The 21,570-nt window shown below is 32.2% G+C and overlaps 1 protein-coding gene and 2 long non-coding RNA genes across 3 annotated transcripts; all 3 read right to left on the reverse strand.

Annotated features, from left to right (window-relative positions):
- Positions 1–1,476: 1,476 nt before the first annotated feature.
- LOC129375415 (uncharacterized) lies at positions 1,477–2,369 on the reverse strand. The gene is made up of 3 exons (XR_008607632.1): positions 2,293–2,369; positions 1,851–2,177; positions 1,477–1,735 (listed from the first exon to the last, which is right to left on the reverse strand). It is a non-coding gene; the product is annotated as an uncharacterized LOC129375415 (long non-coding RNA).
- Positions 2,370–3,540: 1,171 nt separating this feature from the next.
- Positions 3,541–5,317, reverse strand: LOC129375382 (uncharacterized). Its single transcript, XR_008607624.1, has 3 exons — positions 5,230–5,317; positions 5,107–5,132; positions 3,541–4,047 (listed from the first exon to the last, which is right to left on the reverse strand). It is a non-coding gene; the product is annotated as an uncharacterized LOC129375382 (long non-coding RNA).
- Positions 5,318–5,354: 37 nt separating this feature from the next.
- On the reverse strand, positions 5,355–6,866 carry LOC129375240 (uncharacterized). Its single transcript, XM_055054171.1, has 6 exons — positions 6,765–6,866; positions 6,348–6,461; positions 5,906–6,232; positions 5,557–5,820; positions 5,422–5,484; positions 5,355–5,359 (listed from the first exon to the last, which is right to left on the reverse strand). The coding sequence occupies exons 2-6, from the start codon at positions 6,406–6,408 to the stop codon at positions 5,355–5,357; spliced, it is 720 nt and encodes a 239-aa protein (XP_054910146.1). The 5' UTR covers positions 6,409–6,461; positions 6,765–6,866.
- Between the last annotated feature and the right edge of the window lie 14,704 nt (positions 6,867–21,570).

A 21,570-nucleotide genomic window follows, 5' to 3' on the forward strand; every position in this document is an offset into this window, starting at 1 on the left:
GTAAAATAAATGATATGGAAAGTCACCAAGAATTTATCATCAGATTGCTTTTTAAGTTAAATAACCCTGTGGGGAATGAAACCTCAGGTCCATTTGTTTTCTTGTGACTACTTTATGTTCAACTCCCTTTTTGTGACTAAATTAATTCCTTTATCTTGCTTCAACATTTATCTACCAGATTGTATCTCTGTGTTAAACTCTTTCCAGTGTATAGGAAAATACACATCTAAAATTAAATCTAAACTTAATTATATTTAATGTGTCAATGTTGAAACTCACCATGATGTCATCAATTTGTGTTTTATTTCCTGAAACAACACAGAAATGGACTTATATGTTCACAATGGTATGAATTTTCTAAACATATGTGTCAAGATGACAATGGCTTAAATAATGAATGTATTTTTTGAACTTCTTATTTAAACATACTTAACATTATCAGATCATTTTTTCATCAAGTCACTACCTACTGTTGGTAACAGTGCTGCTCTTTTACTAAACGCTACTAACGCTACTAACGCTCTACAGCAAAAGACATAAAACATGAAAATCTAAAATGCCATTTGCATCAATTTAACTTCTAGTTCTTTCAGGTAATAGTTTGGAAATGAAAGATTCAACTCTGAATTATCTCACCTTTAGTTTTGTTCCACCTGATGATCACCAGGACAGTTATTAAAACCATTGCTAAGCATAATGGAATAAAAATATACCACCATGGAAAACCTAAGAAGATAATTCATTACATTAAAAACAATGTAATTCCAAGAAAACAATGTTGTTAATCAAAATGTGAACACAGCTAATCGGTCTTAATGTACAACATCACAGTTACTGATGAGAGAAGGATTGGTCATTGCATAAATTAGTTTAAATGACTTATTTCCAATAATGTCAATTTACTTGTTGATGTGCCATTTGTAGAGTTGGTTGTTTTCTCTATTTCTTTATTTGTTTGATTTTCTAGTTCAGAAAAAAAATGACATAAACTTTATAATGATGATAGATCTAGCTTTGTAATGTTGTATTCTCTTCTATTCAGTTTATTTATACGGCATCAATTCACAGCACATGTGGTCTCAAAGCGCTGCACAAAAATCATTTCAATTCAGTGTCAATGAAAAATTGATCTGTATAGCACATTTAAAACGGCCCTTAACAAAAGTGCTTCAAAACAAGATGAGTAAAACAAACAAACAAAAAAAAAAACAGTAATACAGGTTCTATTAAAAGAGAATTAAAATGTAGAATCTCACATACATTACAATTAATCCTACTTTTCAAACAATACAGAATGCTTAACAATTGAAATAAACAAAACATTCTCAGAGAACCAAGCAGATTGGATGGAGTCACTAAATTGCAGCATTTAAAAATTAATATTTAGAATATAAGTCAATAAGGCAAAATTATAACAGATCATATTGTTAGAGATGATTTTCAATACTTCATGAATACAAATGTTTCCTTACCTGAAGACTGAAGACTGCAGGGGAACAGCTGAACTGCTTTAGTGTCTGAGTTTGTGACTTTACATGTTAGTGACGGGCAAATGTCTAATTTCTGATGAGATGTTGGATATGTCACAGTGGCAGAGCAGGAATGTGAGATATTTCCATATCTGAGTGTTTTTCCTCTTTCCCCTCATAAAGCCACTTCACCTCATGTAGACAGTCATCATATTGGAGCACAGAGCAGAACAAGGTGACTTTTTCTGAGTTCTGCTGCTCAAAGACTGATGGAAAAAGAGAAATTAAAGAGAAAAATACTGCAGTATTTAAATTCCTGCATGATTACTGTGTATAAATGTAACATTACACATTTAGATTTTACATAATATAAATACTCACTACTAATTAGAGACAGATACACAACAAAGTCATGTTGTGTTCCTGATGTGATCCAACGGCATGTGTACCGGCCAACATCCTTCTCTTTGACATTATGTAGAAGCAGAGAACCGTTTTGCTGTAACACTCAGTCTGTCTGATATAGTTTTCATTTCTCTGTGGAATTTCCAAATTTCACCAGTGTTTTGATTTCAGATGAATGTCTATCATTGAGGAACCAAGCAGTTTCATCAGATTTATCATATGTGTCTCGTCTGTTTCCACAAGGCAAAGTGACGTTATCTCCTCCTCTGACAGTAAGGAAGGTTTTTTGCATCTCAGTTTGTGCTGTTAAAATGCAAAGTAAAATTTCAACAAAATGTGAAAACACTAACATGTAATGATTACCAGCTAAAATGATAAAACAGCTGTTTCAGGTAAAACGTGTCATGTTGATCCTTACCTATAAACTGAAGCATGAGGATCAGAAGTAAAACCATTTGACTCCATCTGAAAGCAGCCATGGTGCCTTACTGCTCTGTTACTTCACAAATGATTCAGTCTCTAAAGTTGGCTCGCTCTTAAAAATACATTCATGCATTTTTCAGTTGCATCATTTCCTCTCAGTGACTGTGCCCAGTGTGTTTAAAAACTGTATTATGTTTACAAACTCAGGATTCGGTGATGACACAAGGGAGAAATGGGAAAATTACTTTTATGTCTGAGGTATTTAATCGTTAAAAAAACATTAATCCAGGAAGCAGCAGCACAGAAGAGAGAAAGAGACGGTGTAAATATTCTTTGTTGTATTTAGAATAATGAAGAATAAACTCACCAGAAATTATTCTCCTGTCGTCTGCAATATCTGAAAAAGTTATATACTGAAACCAACTGAGATGTTTCTCCTCTCATGTCTGTTGCTGCCTTATTTAACTCAGGTCATTTTTTCTTAAGAAGTGAAGAGGAAGTGTTATTCTGAGAATGTGACAGTTGCAGCAGAGGAGGTTATTTGTCCACCAATGATCAGAAGCAGTTTGTGGTTACACGTTGATGGATGTCCATCACAGTTTCCATGACAACTCACTGGAGTGATGTTGACTCCTTTTATCTGAGTTGTCATCTAAGGTCACAAAATTTCATCAAAATTTCTCCTCAAGAGAAAGTAATTCCTCTATTTTTTGTATTAAAACATTTAAAAAAGAAAAACACACACCAACAAATAAAACATTTTTTAAGAAATGCACTTTAATTCAATAAAATAATAAGAAATATTAAAATACTCATATTATCAGAAAATTTTTTAAAAAACATATGCAAATACATATTTAAAAACATAAAGAAACTTGAGCTGTCTGAACAATAGAACTCAACTGTACTGCATCTAGTGGAGACTTGGTGTAATTCCAATAGATATTTATGTATTTCTTTTATTTCTTATTTATTATCTTCCCTTTGTGATGTTTGATTTTTGTCGCTCTTGTTTCAATATATTAACATAATTAAATAATGAAGGTACTAAATATTTATTATAAATGTAATAAAGGATTTTCATGCAGAACAAAGATGTAAACAATAAACATAAAAATACCTACAGAATATGATATTTGTAACAACTTCACTGTATTGATTTCTGATGGATTTTTTGTACAATAAACAAACATAAAAACCATTTTTAATTGATAAACAATGGAATATGAACTGTCTGATTTCTTTTACCCCAATAATTTCGTTAACAGCTACATCACCCCCTGGTGGCCAAACAGAGTCATTTCTAGCAAAGGCTTGATTTGTGGTCAAATTGAGGAGTTTGGACTGCATCATTACATTACATTAATGCACAGCTTTTCAGTTTAAAGACATATTTTAAAAGTTTCATGTTGACTCTTGTTTATACTTTCATTCATTGTTAAAATTTAAACTCCCCAAATATTAAACAAACGATGCAGTAAGGAAAGTTGTGGGGGTCAGAAGCAAAAGAAAACGTTTCAGAAATGAAGTTTCAGGCTAAAACTGATATGAAGAGATGTAACTTTTTAAGATAATCAGTTTTTCTATTATCATCTCCTGATGTTAAGCATAATGAGATATTCATCATATGCAGCGGTCTGATTCCTGCAGGAAGCTGATGCTGAAGTTGTTAATCAGTTCTGCCTGACAGCAGCACAAATCAGTTTTCATAAATCTCTACACCTTCCTCTTCGTCTTCATCGTTACACTCCTGCAGAAAAAAGCATATTCTAAAACTGGGCATATAGTTGGTTCTATTTGACCCACTGATATTGCTGACTTATTCACTGTCCCTCATCATGACCAACTATCAGACCCTCCTGCTAAATAAATGGACAGCCCTCAGCTCCCACAATCTGTTGATATTCATTCACAGCCACCAGCAGCAGTTTCTAAGTCTCAAACTTCACACCTCAAGAGTCAAAGTCCTGTGACATTTAGATGTATCTCTTGTCCTATACACTTAAATTAATTAGTGAAACTGAATTACTAGCATGTAGTCAAGCTGTACAGAGCTACCTGCCATTGAGTTCCTATTGGAGCCATGTGTGCTGAAGAGGAGACATCTAAAGGTTGCAGGACACCAGGCCTCAAAGTTTAAGACCACTGTTTCATTCAAACTGCAGAAAGTGGGTGTTTTATACATTTGTGAATCAGAATTGCTCATCCAGCACATCTCACACATTCTCAGTCATCACCAGAAGTCATTCAATTCAGTGGATAAAGACTATTCTCACACCTGATAGTCTGGCAGACTCAGTTGGATTTGGGACCAAAACTAAAACATTTGTTTCATTGTCAGGTACTGCGGTTCAATTTCTTGTGACTCTGTGTCAAATAAACCAAACTGTTTGAAAAACCCGTTCCATTCCTCACTAGTGGCCATGTTGTACCAAGAACCACTGAAGGAAACGAAAAGCAAACCTCTTAAAAAGCCACTGAACGCAACTTCCTTCTTCATAAAATGTCAACAAAACTGGAGTGGCATCAGACGTCTATCTTTGGGAAAAGACCATGAGCCATTTCTCCTGTTACAACTGGAAACACTCATTTCATTTGGTTATATTTACCCAGAATGCTCTGCACTATATTCAGCTTAGCATCCACATGTTGGGGTATGGAGTGGACTAGAGTTTGATCATGTTAATAAATCTTCATCTTAACTATTTACTATTCATTCTTCCTGCATCCAGACATTGTCTCTGACAAAATAATGTTTGTATCCCAATGAGATATTTAAATTCATTTGAATATGTAGCTTTATACTTACCAGGTTTTGCTCATTTTGTTTATTTCCTGTAAAAAACAACAGATTTTATTTAAATTTCAAAAGAAAAAGTCCTTATTTTCCAGTAGGTTTAATGTATGAAGCTTCATCTGTCAACATTCTCACCTTTAGTTTTCAACCACAGGTTGAGAATTACGACTGACATTACGAGAGCTGCTAAACCCACAGACACAACGATCCATCTCAACCAAAAGGAAAAACTCTGAAAGCAGAAAAATAAAATGTCCTCTTTATTCTTAATTGAGGCAAAATTATATTCCCTGACTTGAAAAATTAGAAGTCGTCCTTGTTGTTTACCTTCATTGTTGCTCCGTGCAGGTGTCCAGTGATGTGTTGGTGTTGGTGTTGACTGGATCTCCTCTAGTTCAAAGAAAGCAAGAGTGAAAAGCTGCTTCCTGTTAACTTTACAGCAGAAGAAACTCACTTCCTTACCTGAAGACTGAAGACTGCAGGGGAACAGCTGAACTGCTTTAGTGTCTGAGTTTGTGACTTTACATGTTAGTGACGGATAAATGTCTAATTTCTGATGAGATGTTGGAAATGTCACAGTGGCAGAGCAGGAATGTTGAGATATTTCCATATCTGAGTGTTTTTCCTCTTTCCCCTCATAAAGCCACTTCACCTCATGTAGACAGTCATCATATTGGAGCACAGAGCAGAACAAGGTGACTTTTTCTGAGTTCTGCTGCTCAAAGACTGATGGAAAAAGAGAAATTAAAGAGAAAAATACTGTAGTGTTTAAATTACTACAGTTTAGATTATACATAATATAAATACTCACTAGTAATTACAGATAGAAGCGCAACAAAGTCATGTTGTGTTCCTGATGTGATCCAACGGCATGTGAACCGGCCAACATCCTTCTCTGTGACATTATGTAGAAGCAGAGAACCGTTTGCTGTAACACTCAGTCTGTCTGATATAGTTTTCATTTCTATGTGAGAATTTCCCAGTTTGACCAGTGTTTTTGTTTGATATGTATGTCTATCATTGAAAAGCCAAGCAGTTTCATCAGATTTATTTTTTGTGTCTCGTCTGATTCCACAAGGCAAAGTGACGTTATCTCCTCCTCTGACAGTAAGGAAGGTTTTCTGCATCTCAGTTTGTGCTGTTAAAATGCAAAATAAAATTTCAACAAAATGTGAAAACACTAACATGTAATGATTACCAGCTAAAATGATAAAACAGCTGTTTCAGGTAAAATGTGTCATGTTGATCCTTACCTATAAACTGAAGCATGAGGATCAGAAGTAAAACCATTTGACTCCATCTGAAAGCAGCCATGGTGCCTTACTGCTCTGTTACCTTCACAAATGATTCAGTCTCTAAAGTTGGCTCTGCTTAAAAATACATTCATGCATTTTTCAGTTGCATCATTTCCTCTCAGTGACTGTGCCCAGTGTGTTTAACCATTTCTGCTTGTTAAATTAGCTGCAGGTATTAATGTTTACAAACTCAGGATTCGGTGATGACACTAAGGGAGAAATGGAGAAATTACTTTTATGTCTGAGGTATTTTAATCATTAATTTTACTGTAACACTAAATCCAGGAAGCATAACGTTGAGCAGCAACAGAACCGAGGAAAGAGACGGTGTAAATATTCTTTGTTGTATTTAGAAATAATGAAGAATAAACTCACCAGAATTATTCTCCTGTTCGCTCTGCAATATTCTGAAAAAGTTATATTACTGAAACCAACTGAGATGTTTCTCCTCTCATGTCTGTTGCTGCCTTATTTAACTCACATATTTTTTCTTAAGAACTGAAGAGGAAGTGTAATTCTGAGAATGTGACAGTTGCAGCAGAGGAGGTTTATTTGTCCACCAATGATCAGCAGCGTTTGTGGTTAACACGTTGATGAATGTCATCACAGTTGCCATGACAACTCACTGGAGTGATGTTGACTTCCTTTTATCTGAGTTGTCATCTAAGGTCACAAAATTTCATCAAAATTTCTCCACAAGACGTTGATAAGAACCTTTATGAAAGTAATTCCTCTATTTTTTAGTATTAAAACATTAAAAATGTAAAAGAAAAACACAAACCAACAAATAAAACATTTGATTTAAGAAATTCACTTTAATTCAATAAAATTAATAAGAAATATTAAAATACTCATATTATCAGAATTTTTTTAAAAAACATATGCAAATACATATTTAAAAACATAAAGAAACTGAAGCTGTCTGAACAATAGAACTCAACTGTACTGCCATCTAGTGGAGACTTGGTGTAATTCCAATAGATTATTTATGTATTTCTTTTATTTTTTATTTATTATGATCTTCCCTTTGTGATGTTTGATTTTTGTCGCTCTTGTTTCAATATATTAACATAATTAAATAATGAAGGTACTAAATATTTATTATAAATGTAATAAAGGATTTTCACTCAGAACAAAGATGTAAACAAAAAACAAAAAAATACCTACAGAATATTGATATTTGTAACAACTTCACTGTATTGATTTCTGATGGATTTTTTTGTACAATAAACAAACATAAAACCATTTTTAATTGATAAACAATTGGAATATGAACTGTCTGATTTCTTTTACCCCAATAATTTCGTTAACAGCTACATCACCCCCTGGTGGCCAAACAGAGTCATTTCTAGCAAAGGCTTGATTTGTGGTCAAATTGAGGAGTTTGGACTGCATCATTACATTACATTAATGCACAGCTTTTCAGTTTAAAGACATATTTTAAAAGTTTCATGTTGACTCTTGTTTATACTTTCATTCATTGTTAAAATTTAAACTCCCCAAATATTAAACAAACGATGCAGTAAGGAAAGTTGTGGGGGTGAGAAGCAAAACAAAACGTTTCAGAAATGAAGTTTCAGGCTAAAACTGATATGAAGAGATGTAACTTTTTAAGATAATCAGTTTTCTATTATCATCTCCTGATGTTAAGCATAATGAGATATTCATCATATGCAGCGGTCTGATTCCTGCAGGAAGCTGATGCTGAAGTGGTTAATCAGTTCTGCCTGACAGCAGCACAAATCAGTTTTCATAAATCTCTACACCTTCCTCTTCGTCTTCATCGTTACACTCCTGCAGAAAAAAGCATATTCTAAAACTGGGCATATAGTTGGTTCTATTTGACCCACTGATATTGCTGACTTATTCACTGTCCTCATCATGACCAACTATCAGACCCTCCTGCTAAATAAATGGACAGCCCTCAGCTCCCACAATCTGTTGATATTCATTCACAGCCACCAGCAGCAGATTCTTGGGCCGGGAGTTGAGACCCGCTGCACTGAAGACTCGGCCTCAGTACCTTGGGTCTTTGCTCAAGCTGCAAAGCTTTCAATGCTTTTTCTATGTCTTGTTGACTGTAGAATAAAGGCAGTCTGTGTCAGAGGAGACTCCTGCAGCAGAGGAAGACGTTCCCACAGTGCTGTAGATCACAGTTTCAGGGAGCTGGAAGGAAAAATCACATTCACTATGATGTTTAGAGTGTATCAAAGTCTTAACAATCCAATTTTACATCAAATTTAAACATGTTTGACAATTATCCTCCAGAAAGGGAGATTTTGTTTCAAGAAGCTAATTTTGTATCTATGGTTTAAGACTATTTGGAATGCTAATGCCACTAAATCAATACCAATAATATCCAGAATATCCCATTGTTTGTTTTTATTTCGTTTATTAAATACTATTCACAGCCGTGTGTTTATCAGCAGATAAAACAGAGTGTGTTTTTGAAATACACACTTTGCTGGATTTTATCTTTAAGCAATTTATTTTATGTTTGTTTAGCTGTTTCAACCTGTTTTACTTTGTGGAAATTTATGTAGATTTTGCCAAAAGAACAGACATTAAATTATTCAAATACATATCTGATGGTTCTTTAATGCACTGAAAAACTCACATTGCCTGTTTTCTTTTTGGATTTCTTGAAGTTGATGGAGGCATAAGACAGACCGTCCTCTGATTCAGCCTGGACAGAGAAAAACACTTTTTAACATTTGACCTAAATAAAGCAGGATTTGAAAATAAAGTTTCATTGATCAGTCATTGCGGTTTCCATTAAAACTAAACAAAAACACAAGAATCAACAAACAATGCCAAACATAATAGTGTGTACATATGTTCACTTGCTCAGGCGATTTTGAATATTTTCTATCATGTTCAATAATCTTTTGACAAACAATCAACCTCATTAGGATCAAAGCCTGGTTGTTGAGCAGCAGATCCTCATTTTTAAGTTTCATGGTATTGAGTGGTAGAATCAGGAACAAATGGGTGATAGTTATGGTTAACATTAATGCAATGACTAACATGAATAGAAGCCAATACAATGTCCTGTATGGAAGAAATTGAAATGTGTGTGTGTATGTGTGCTGCACGTGTGTGTGTGGGGAGGGGGAGGGGAAGGAGGGGGAGGTGTGTGTGTGTGGGGGGGGGGTGTGCGTGTGTATGTGTGTGTGTGTGTGGGGGTGTGTGTGTACGTGTGCATGCGTGTGTGTGTGTGCGTGTACTTGTAAAAGTTCAAATAGAGGACCATTTCCACCATTTTGACAAAAAAAGAGAGGTCATTGTGGAAAGTGAGGACCTTTTCCTGGCCCTCATCCTTTTGTAGTTCTACTTCACTCTATGTATAGAGGCATGGTAAAGGTTAGATAAAATGAATGGAAATCAATATAAAGTCCACAAATGTGTCTGTGCATCCATGTGTGCGTATGTGCGTGTGTTTGCATGTGCGCATACTGTATTTTGACTGGTTTCTGGAACAGCTAAGCCCTCTGAAGACTCTGGGTCCAGGTCCTGGTTTGTTGAAACTTTATGCTGGGGAACCTTAGATCAACAAATTCACTCAGCAAGTGCCGTATATTACATAATTAAAGTTACTATGGTTTAAAACAAATGACTATGTTTGGACAATGACCTGAAGTAAAATAAATGATATGGAAAGTCACCAAGAATTTATCATCAGATTGCTTTTTAAGTTAAATAACCCTGTGGGGAATGAAACCTGAGGTCCGTTTGTTTTCTTGTGTCTACTTGATGTTCAACTCCCTTTTTGTGACTAAATTAATTCCTTTATCTTGCTTCAACATTTTATCTACCAAATTGTATCTCTGTGTTAAACTCTTTCCAGTGTATAGGAAACTACGCATCTAAAATTAAACCTAAAGTTAACTATATTTAATGTGTCAATGTTGAAACTCACCATGATGTCATCAATTTGTGTTTTATTTCCTGAAACAACACAGAAATGGACTTATATGTTCACAATGGTATGTATTTTCAAACATATGTCAAGATGACAATGGCTTAAATAATGAATGTATTTTTTGAACTTCTTATTTAAACATACTTAACATTATCAGATCATTTTTTCATCAAGTCACTACCTACTGTTGGTAACAGTGCTGCTCTTTTACTAAACGCTACTAACGCTACTAACGCTCTACAGCAAAAGACATAAAACATGAAAATCTAAAATGCCATTTGCATCAAATTAACTTCTAGTTCTTTCAGGTAATAGTTTGGAAATGAAAGATTTGACTCTGAATTATCTCACCTTTAGTTTTGTTCCACCTGATGATCACCAGGACAGTTATTAAAACCATTGCTAAGCATAATGGAATAAAAATATACCACCATGGAAAACCTAAGAAGATAATTCATTACATTAAAAACAATGTAATTCCAAGAAAACAATGTTGTTAATCAAAATGTGAACACAGCTAATCGGTCTTAATGTACAACATCACAGTTACTGATGAGAGAAGGATTGGTCATTGCATAAATTAGTTTAAATGACTTATTTCCAATAATGTCAATTTACTTGTTGATGTACCATTTGTAGAGTTGATTGTTTTTTCTATTCCTTTATTTGTTTGATTTTCTAGTTTAGAAAAAACATGAAATAAACTTTATAATGACGATAAATCTAGCTTAGTAATGTTGTATTCTCTTCAATTCAGTGGCGGAGCTACACTTTAAAGCAAGGCTTTATCAGAGGGTCCATATACAAATGGACCGTTCCATGGAACGAAAGGAAACAAATATTTTTTTCTTTCGTTCAAAATTAATTAATATAACTAGTTAGGTTATAATTCAAAGTTTTCATATGACATAGCCTACTTACATTTCAGTCATTATAAAACTAAATGGTTTTTCACATATTCTTACCACACATTTCAAGCAAGAGCTGGGAGACATAAAACATTAGAGGGCATAATATACTAAGGGCGCTTTATGAGGGGAAAGAGGAAAAACACTCAGATATGGAAATATCTCAACATTCCTGCTCTGCCACTGTGACATTTCCAACATCTCATCAGAAATTAGACATTTGCCCGTCACTAACATGTAAAGTCACAAACTCAGTCACTAACGCAGTTCAGCTGTTCCCCTGCAGTCCTCAGTCTTCAGGTAAGGAAGTGAGTTTCTTCTGCTGTAAAGTTAACAGGAAGCAGCTTTTCACTCTTGCTTTCTTTGAACTAGAAGAGATCCAGTCAACACCAACACCAACACATCACTGGACACCTGCACGGAGCAACAATGAAGGTAAACAACAAGGACGACTTCTAATTTTTCAAGTCAGGGAATATAATTTTGCCTTAATTAAGAATAAAGAGGACATTTTATTTTTCTGCTTTCAGAGTTTTTCTATTGGTTGAGATGGATCGTTGTGTCTGTGGGTTTAGCAGCTCTCGTAATGTCAGTCGTTATTTTCAACCTGTGGTTGAAAACTAAAGGTGAGAATGTTGACAGATGAAGCTTCATACATTAAACCTACTGGAAAATAAGGACTTTTTCTTTTGAAATTTAAATAAAATCTATTGTTTTTTACAGGAAATAAACAAAATGAGCAAAACCTGGTAAGTATAAAGCTACATATTTAAATGAATTTAAATATCTCATTGGGATACAAACATTATTTTGTCAGAGACAATGTCTGGATGCAGGAAGAATGAATAGTAAATAGTTAAGATCAAGATTTATTAACATGATCAAACTCTAGTCCACTCCATACCCAACATATGTGGATGCTAAGCTGAATATAGTGCAGGGCATTCTGGGTAAATACAACCAAATGAAATGAGTGTTTCCAGTTCTGACAGGAGAAATGACTCATGGTCTTTTCCCAAAGATAGACGTCTGATGCCACTCCATTTTGTTGACATTTTATGAAGAAGGAAGTTGCGTTCAGTGACATATACTATGTCGTACGAAAAATTTAAAAAAACGACATACTATATATAGTATGTCGTTTTTTCAATTTTTCGGACGACATGTCGTTTTTTCTCAAAATTTCGGACGACATAGTATAGTATGTCGTTTTTTTCAATTTTTCGACGACATAGTATAACATGTCGTTTTTTTCCATTTTTCGAACGACATAGTATAGTATGTCAATTTTTTCAATTTTTTTCAAAAACGACTAAAAAATGTTGTTTTTTTGAATTTTTCGGACGACTTCGTCGTTTTTTCTCAATATTTCGGACAACATACTATAGTATGTCATTTTTTTCAATTTTTCGACGACATACTATGGTATGTCGTTTTTTTCAATTTTTCGTACGCATAGTATGTATTATGTCGTTTTTTTCAATTTTTCGAACGACAGTATAGTATGTCGTTTTTTTCAATTTTTCGGACAACATACTATAGTATGTCGTTTTTTTCAATTTTTCGACGACAAACTATAGTATGTCGTTTTTTTCAATTTTTCGTACGACATAGTATGTAGTATGTCGTTTTTTCAATTTTTCGAACGACAGTATAGTATGTCGTTTTTTTTCAATTTTTCGGACGACATACTATAGTATGTCGTTTTTTTCAATTTTTCGAACGACATAGTATAGTATGTCGTTTTTTTCAATATTTTGGACGACATACTATAGTATGTCGTTTTTTTAAATTTTTCGGACGACATGTCGTTTTTTGCTATTTTTTGACCACATACTATATATAGTATGTCGTTTTTTTAAATTTTTCGTACGACATAGTATATAGTATGTCGTTTTTTTCAATTTTTCGACGACATAGTATAGTATGTCGTTTTTTTCAATATTTCGGGCGACATAGTATAGTATGTCGTTTTTTTCAATTTTTTGGATGACGTCGTTTTTTCTCAATATTTCGGACGACATAGTATAGTATGTCGTTTTTTTCAATTTTTCGACGACAGAGTATAATATGTCGTTTTTGTCCATTTTTCGAACGACATAGTATAGTATGTCATTTTTTTCAATATTTCGGACGACATACTATAGTATGTCGTTTTTTTAAATTTTTCGGACGACATATCGTTTTTTTCTATTTTTTGACCACATACTATATATAGTATGTCGTTTTTTTAAATTTTTCGTACGACATAGTATATAGTATGTCGTTTTTTTTCAATTTTTCTACGACATACTATAGTATGTCATTTTTTTCAATTTTTCGACCACATACTATAGTATGTCGTTTTTTTCAATTTTTCGGACGACATACTATGGTATGTCGTTTTTTTCAATTTTTCGTACGACATAGTATGTAGTATGTCGTTTTTTTCAATTTTTTTCGACGACAAGTATAGTATGTCATTTTTTTCAATTTTTCGACCACATAGTATGTCGCTTTTTCTCAATATTTCGGACGACATACTATAGTATGTCGTTTTTTTAAATTTTTCGGACGACATACTATAGTATGTTGTTTTTTCTCAATATTTCGACGACATACAATAGTATGTCGTTTTTTTTCAAATTTTCGGACGACATATGTCGTTTTTTTCAATTTTTCGACGACATACTATATAGTATGTCGTTTTTTTTCAATTTTTCGTACGACATAGTATAGTATGTCGTTTTTTTCAATTTTTCGGACGATACTATGGTATGTCGTTTTTTTCAATTTTTCGTACGACATAGTATGTAGTATGTCGTTTTTTTCAATTTTTCGAACGACATTATAGTATGTCATTTTTTTCAATTTTTCGGACGACATACTATAGTATGTCGTTTTTTTCAATTTTTCGTAACATAGTATATAGTATGTCGTTTTTTTCAATTTTTCGAACGACATAGTATAGTATGTCGTTTTTTTCAATTTTTCGGACGACATAGTATAGTATGTCGTTTTTTCTCAATATTTCGACGACATACAATAGTATGTCGTTTTTTTAAATTTTTCGGACGACATGCTATAGTATGTCATTTTTTTAAATTTTTCGGACGACATATCGTTTTTTTCTATTTTTGACCACATACTATATATAGTATGTCGTTTTTTTAAAATTTTTCGTACGACATAGTATATAGCATGTCGTTTTTTTCAATTTTTCGTACGACATAGTATGTTGTATGTCGTTTTTTCAATTTTTCGAACGACAGTATAGTATGTCGTTTTTTTCAATATTTCGGACGACATGTCGTTTTTTTCTATTTTTTGACCACATACTATATATAGTATGTCGTTTTTTTCAATTTTTCTTACGACATAGTTTATAGTATGTCGTTTTTTTCAATTTTTCGACGACATAGTATAGTATGTCGTTTTTTTCAATATTTCGGACGACATACTATGTCGTTTTTTTAAATTTTTCGGACGACATAGTATATAGTATGTCATTTTTTTCAATTTTTCGACGACATAGTATAGTATGTCGTTTTTTTCAATTTTTTGGACGACATGTCATTTTTTTCAATATTTCGGACGACATACTATAGTATGTCGTTTTTTAAAATTTTTCGGACGACATATCGTTTTTTTTTCTATTTTTTGACCACATACTATATATAGTATGTCGTTTTTTTAAATTTTTCGTACGACATATTATATAGTATGTCGTTTTTTTCAATTTTTCGACCACATACTATAGTATGTCGTTTTTTTCAATTTTTCGGACGACATACTATGGTATGTCGTTTTTTTCAATTTTTCGTACGACATATTATGTAGTATGTCGTTTTTTTCAATTTTCGAACGACACTATAGTATGTCATTTTTTTCAATTTTTCATACGACATACTATAGTATGTCGTTTTTTTCAATTTTTCGGACGACATACTATAGTATGTCATTTTTTTCGACCACATAGTATGTCGCTTTTTCTCAAATTTCGGACGACATACTATAGTATGTCGTTTTTTTAAATTCTTCGGACGACATGTCGTTTTTTTCTATTTTTGACCACATACTATATATAGTATGTCGTTTTTTTAAATTTTTCGTACGACATAGTATATAGTATGTCGTTTTTTTCAATTTTTTGACGACATTGTATAGTATGTCGTTTTTTTCAATATTTCGGACGACAGTATAGTATGTCGTTTTTTTCAATTTTTTGGACGACATGTCGTTTTTTCTCAATATTTCGGACGACATAATATAGTATGTCGTTTTTTTCAATTATTCGACGACATACTATAGTATGTCATTTTTTTCAATTTTTCGGACGTCATACTATAGAATGTCGCTTTTTCTCAATATTTCGGACGACATACTATAGTATGTCGTTTTTTTAAATTTTTCGGACGACATACTATAGTATGTCATTTTTTTCAATTCTTCGACCACATACTTAGTATGTCGTTTTTTTCGACCACATAGTATGTCGCTTTTTCTCAATATTTCGGACGACATACTATAGTATGTCGTTTTTTTCAATTTTTCGTACGACATAGTATATAGTATGTCGTTTTTTTTCAAAAAACGACATACTTATTATGTCGTTTTTTCTCAATATTTCGACGACATACAATAGTATGTCGTTTTTTTCAATTTTTCGTACGACATGTCGTTTTTTTTTAATTTTTCGGACGACATACTATGGTATGTCGTTTTTTTCAATTTTTCGTACGACATAGTATGTTGTATGTCGTTTTTTTCAATTTTTCGAACGACATATTATATAGTATGTCGTTTTTTCAATTTTTCGGACTACATAGTATATAGTATGTCGTTTTTTTCAATTTTTCGAACGACATAGTATAGTATGTCGTTTTTTTCAATTTTTCGGACGACATAGTATAGTATGTCGTTTTTTCTCAATATTTCGACGACATACAATAGTATGTCATTTTTTTCAATTTTTCGACCACATACTTAGTATGTCGTTTTTTTTCAATTTTTCGACCACATACTTAGTATGTCGTTTTTTTCAATTTTTCGACGACAAACTATAGTGTCATTTTTTTCAATATTTCGGACGACATACTATAGTATGTCGTTTTTTTCAATTTTTCGTACGACATAGTATGTTGTATGTCGTTTTTTTCAATTTTTCGAACGACAGTATAGTATGTCATTTTTTTCAATTTTTTGGACGACATGTCGTTTTTTCTATTTTTTGACCACATACTATATATAGTATGTCGTTTTTTCAATTTTTCTTACGACATAGTTTATAGTATGTCGTTTTTTTCAATTTTACGACGACATAGTATAGTATGTCGTTTTTTTCAATATTTCGGACGACATACTATAGTATGTCGTTTTTTTAAATTTTTCGGACGACATAGTATATAGTATGTCGTTTTTTTCAATTTTTCGACGACATAGTATAGTATGTCGTTTTTTTCAATTTTTTGGACGACATGTCATTTTTTTCAATATTTCGGACGACATACTATAGTATGTCGTTTTTTAAAATTTTTCGGACGACATATCGTTTTTTTTCTATTTTTTGACCACATACTATATATAGTATGTCGTTTTTTTAAATTTTTCGTACGACATATTATATAGTATGTCGTTTTTTTCAATTTTTCGACCACATACTATAGTATGTCGTTTTTTTCAATTTTTCGGACGACATACTATGGTATGTCGTTTTTTTCAATTTTTCGTACGACATATTATGTAGTATGTCGTTTTTTTCAATTTTTCGAACGACACTATAGTATGTCATTTTTTTCAATTTTTCATACGACATACTATAGTATGTCGTTTTTTTCAATTTTTCGGACGACATACTATAGTATGTCTTTTTTTCGACCACATAGTATGTCGCTTTTTTTCAATATTTCGGACGACATACTATAGTATGTCGTTTTTTTAAATTCTTCGGACGACATGTCGTTTTTTTCTATTTTTTGACCACATACTATATATAGTATGTCGTTTTTTTAAATTTTTCGTACGACATAGTATATAGTATGTCGTTTTTTTCAATTTTTTGACGACATTGTATAGTATGTCGTTTTTTTCAATATTTCGGACGACAGTATAGTATGTCGTTTTTTTCAATTTTTTGGACGACATGTCGTTTTTTTCAATTTTTCGGACGACATACTATGGTATGTCGTTTTTTTCAATTATTCGACGACATACTATAGTATGTCATTTTTTTCAATTTTTCGGACGTCATACTATAGAATGTCGCTTTTTCTCAATATTTCGGACGACATACTATAGTATGTCGTTTTTTTAAATTTTTCGGACGACATACTATAGTATGTCATTTTTTCAATTCTTCGACCACATACTTAGTATGTCGTTTTTTCGACCACATAGAATGTCGCTTTTCTCAATATTTCGGACGACATACTATAGTATGTCGTTTTTTTTCAATTTTTCGTACGACATAGTATATAGTATGTCGTTTTTTTTCAAAAAACGACATACTTATTATGTCGTTTTTTCTCAATATTTCGACGACATACAATAGTATGTCGTTTTTTTAAATTTTTCATACGACATGTCGTTTTTTTCAAATTTTCGGACGACATACTATGGTATGTCGTTTTTTCAATTTTTCGTACGACATAGTATGTAGTATGTCGTGTTTTTTCAATTTTCGAACGACACTATAGTATGTCATTTTTTCAATTTTTCGGACGACATAGTATATAGTATGTCGTTTTTTCAATTTTTCGAACGACATAGTATAGTATGTCGTTTTTTTCAATTTTTCGGACGACATAGTATAGTATGTCGTTTTTTCTCAATATTTCGACGACATACAATAGTATGTCATTTTTTTCAATTTTTCAACCACATACTTAGTATGTCGTTTTTTCAATTTTTCGACCACATACTTAGTATGTCGTTTTCTTCAATTTTTCGACGACAAACTATAGTATGTCATTTTTTTCAATTTTTCGACCACAGACTATAGTATGTCGTTTTTTTCAATTTTTCGACGACATAGTATAATATGTCGTTTTTTTCCATTTTTCGAACGACATAGTATAGTATGTCATTTTTTCAATATTTCGGACGACATACTATAGTATGTCGTTTTTTCTCAATATTTCGGACGACATACTATAGTATGTCGTTTTTTTCAATTTTTCGACGACAAACTATAGTAGGTCGTTTTTTTCAATTTTTCGACGACAAACTATAGTATGTCATTTTTTTCTATTTTCGACCACAGACTATAGTATGTCGTTTTTTCTCAATATTTTGCACGACATAGTCGTCCGAAATACATACTATGGTATGTCGTTTTTTTCAATTTTTCGGACATGTCGTTTTTTCTCAATATTTCGGACGACCTAGTATAGTATGTCGTTTTTTTCAATTTTTCGACGACATAGTATAAAATGTCGTTTTTTTCCATTTTTCGAACGACATAGTATAGTATGTCATTTTTTTCAATATTTCGGACGACATACTATAGTATGTCGTTTTTTAAAATTTTTCGGACGACATGTCGTTTTTTTCTATTTTTTGACCACATACTATATATAGTATGTCGTTTTTTTCAATTTTTCGTACGACATAGTTTATAGTATGTCGTTTTTTTAAATTTTTCGACGACATAGTATAGTATGTCGTTTTTTTCAATATTTCGGACGACATACTATAGTATGTCGTTTTTTTCAATATTTCGGACGACATACTATAGTATGTCGTTTTTTTCAATATTTCGGACGACATACTATAGTATGTCGTTTTTTTCAATTTTTCGACGACATGTTTTTTTCTATTTTTTGACCACATACTATATATAGTATGTCGTTTTTTTTAATTTTTCGTACGACATAGTATATAGTATGTCGTTTTTTTCAATTTTTCGACGACATAGTATAGTATGTCGTTTTTTTCAATATTTCGGACGACAGTATAGTATGTCGTTTTTTTCAATTTTTTGGATGACATGCTATGGTATGTCGTTTTTTTCAATTTTTCGTACGACATAGTATGTAGTATGTCTTTTTTTCAATTTTTCGAACGACAGTATAGTATGTCATTTTTTCAATTTTTCGACCACATACTATGTCGTTTTTTTCAATTTTTCGGACGACATACTATAGTATGTCGTTTTTTTCAATATTTCGACGACATACAAAAATATGTCGTTTTTTTTTAATTTTTCGGACGACATACTATATAGTATGTCATTTTTTCAATTTCTCGACACATACTTAGTATGTCGTTTTTTTCGACCACACAGTATGTCGCTTTTTCTCAATATTTCGGACGACATACTATAGTATGTCGTTTTTTTCAATTTTTCGTACGACATAGTATATAGTATGTCGTTTTTTTCAATTTTTCGGACGTCATACTATAGTATGTCGCTTTTTCTCAATATTTCGGACGACATACTATAGTATGTCGTTTTTTTAAATTTTTCATACGACATACTATAGTATGTCGTTTTTTCTCAATATTTCGGACGACATACTATAGTATGTCGTTTTTTCAATTTTTCGACGACAAACTATAGTGTCATTTTTTTCCATTTTTCGACCACAGACTATAGTATGTCGTTTTTTCTCAATATTTTGCACGACATAGTCGTCCGAAATACATACTATAGTATGTCGTTTTTTCTCAATATTTCGACGACATACTATAGTATGTTGTTTTTTTCAATATTTCGGACATAGTATACTATATACGACATAGTATATAGTATGTCGTTTTTTTCTATTTTTCGACGACATAGTATAACATGTCGTTTTTTTCCATTTTTCGAACGACATAGTATAGTATGTCATTTTTTTCAATATTTCGGACGACATACTATAGTATGTCGTTTTTTCTCAATATTTCGGACGACATACTATAGTATGTCGTTTTTTTCAATTTTTCGACGACAAACTATAGTATGTCATTTTTTTCAATTTTTCGACCACAGACTATAGTATGTCGTTTTTTCTCAATATTTTGCACGACATAGTCGTCCGAAATACATACTATAGTATGTCGTTTTTTTCAATTTTTCGAACGACACTATAGTATGTCATTTTTTTCAATTTTTCATACGACATACTATAGTATGTCATTTTTTTCAATTTTTCGGACGACATACTATAGTATGTCATTTTTTTCGACCACATAGTATGTCGCTTTTTCTCAATATTTCGGACGACATACTATAGTATGTCGTTTTTTTTAAATTCTTCGGACGACATGTCGTTTTTTTCTATTTTTTGACCACATACTATATATAGTATGTCGTTTTTTTAAATTTTTCGTACGACATAGTATATAGTATGTCGTTTTTTTTCAATTTTTTGACGACATTGTATAGTATGTCGTTTTTTTCAATATTTCGGACGACAGTATAGTATGTCGTTTTTTTCAATTTTTTGGACGACATGTCGTTTTTTCTCAATATTTCGGACGACATAATGTAGTATGTCGTTTTTTTCAATTATTCGACGACATACTATAGTATGTCATTTTTTTCAATTTTTCGGACGTCATACTATAGAATGTCGCTTTTTCTCAATATTTCGGACGACATACTATAGTATGTCGTTTTTTTAAATTTTTCGGACGACATACTATAGTATGTCATTTTTTTCAATTCTTCGACCACATACTTAGTATGTCGTTTTTTTCGACCACATAGTATGTCGCTTTTTCTCAATATTTCGGACGACATACTATAGTATGTCGTTTTTTTCAATTTTTCGTACGACATAGTATATAGTATGTCTTTTTTTTTCAAAAAACGACATACTTATTATGTCGTTTTTTTCTCAATATTTCGACGACATACAATAGTATGTCGTTTTTTTAAATTTTTCATACGACATACTATAGTATGTCGTTTTTTTCAATTTTTCGGACGACATACTATGGTATGTCGTTTTTTTCAATTTTTCGTACGACATAGTATGTAGTATGTCGTGTTTTTTCAATTTTTCGAACGACACTATAGTATGTCATTTTTTTCAATTTTTCGGACGACATAGTATATAGTATGTCGTTTTTTTCAATTTTTCGAACGACATAGTATAGTATGTCGTTTTTTTCAATTTTTCGGACGACATAGTATAGTATGTCGTTTTTTCTCAATATTTCGACGACATACAATAGTATGTCATTTTTTTCAATTTTTCGACCACATACTTAGTATGTCGTTTTTTTCAATTTTTAGACCACATACTTAGTATGTCGTTTTTTTCAATTTTTCGACGACAAACTATAGTGTCATTTTTTTCAATTTTTCGACCACAGACTATAGTATGTCGTTTTCTCTCAATATTTTGCACGACATAGTCGTCCGAAATACAAACTGTAGTAT

The sequence above is a fragment of the Poeciliopsis prolifica genome, unplaced genomic scaffold (genome assembly GCF_027474105.1).
Source record: "Poeciliopsis prolifica strain line A6 unplaced genomic scaffold, Auburn_PproV2 SCAFFOLD039, whole genome shotgun sequence".
Taxonomy (NCBI): domain Eukaryota; kingdom Metazoa; phylum Chordata; class Actinopteri; order Cyprinodontiformes; family Poeciliidae; genus Poeciliopsis; species Poeciliopsis prolifica.

Coding starts and splice junctions, on each gene's coding strand:
- LOC129375240 (XM_055054171.1), bottom strand. CDS start 6,408: ATGGCTGCTTTCAGATGGAGTCAAATGGTTTTACTTCTGATCCTCATG. Junction 6,233..6,347: donor CCTCATGCTTCAGTTTATAG/GTAAGGATCAAC, acceptor GCATTTTAACAG/CACAAACTGAGATGCAGAAA. Junction 5,485..5,556: donor CTGCAGTCTTCAGTCTTCAG/GTAAGGAAGTGA, acceptor TCTTTGAACTAG/AGGAGATCCAGTCAACACCA.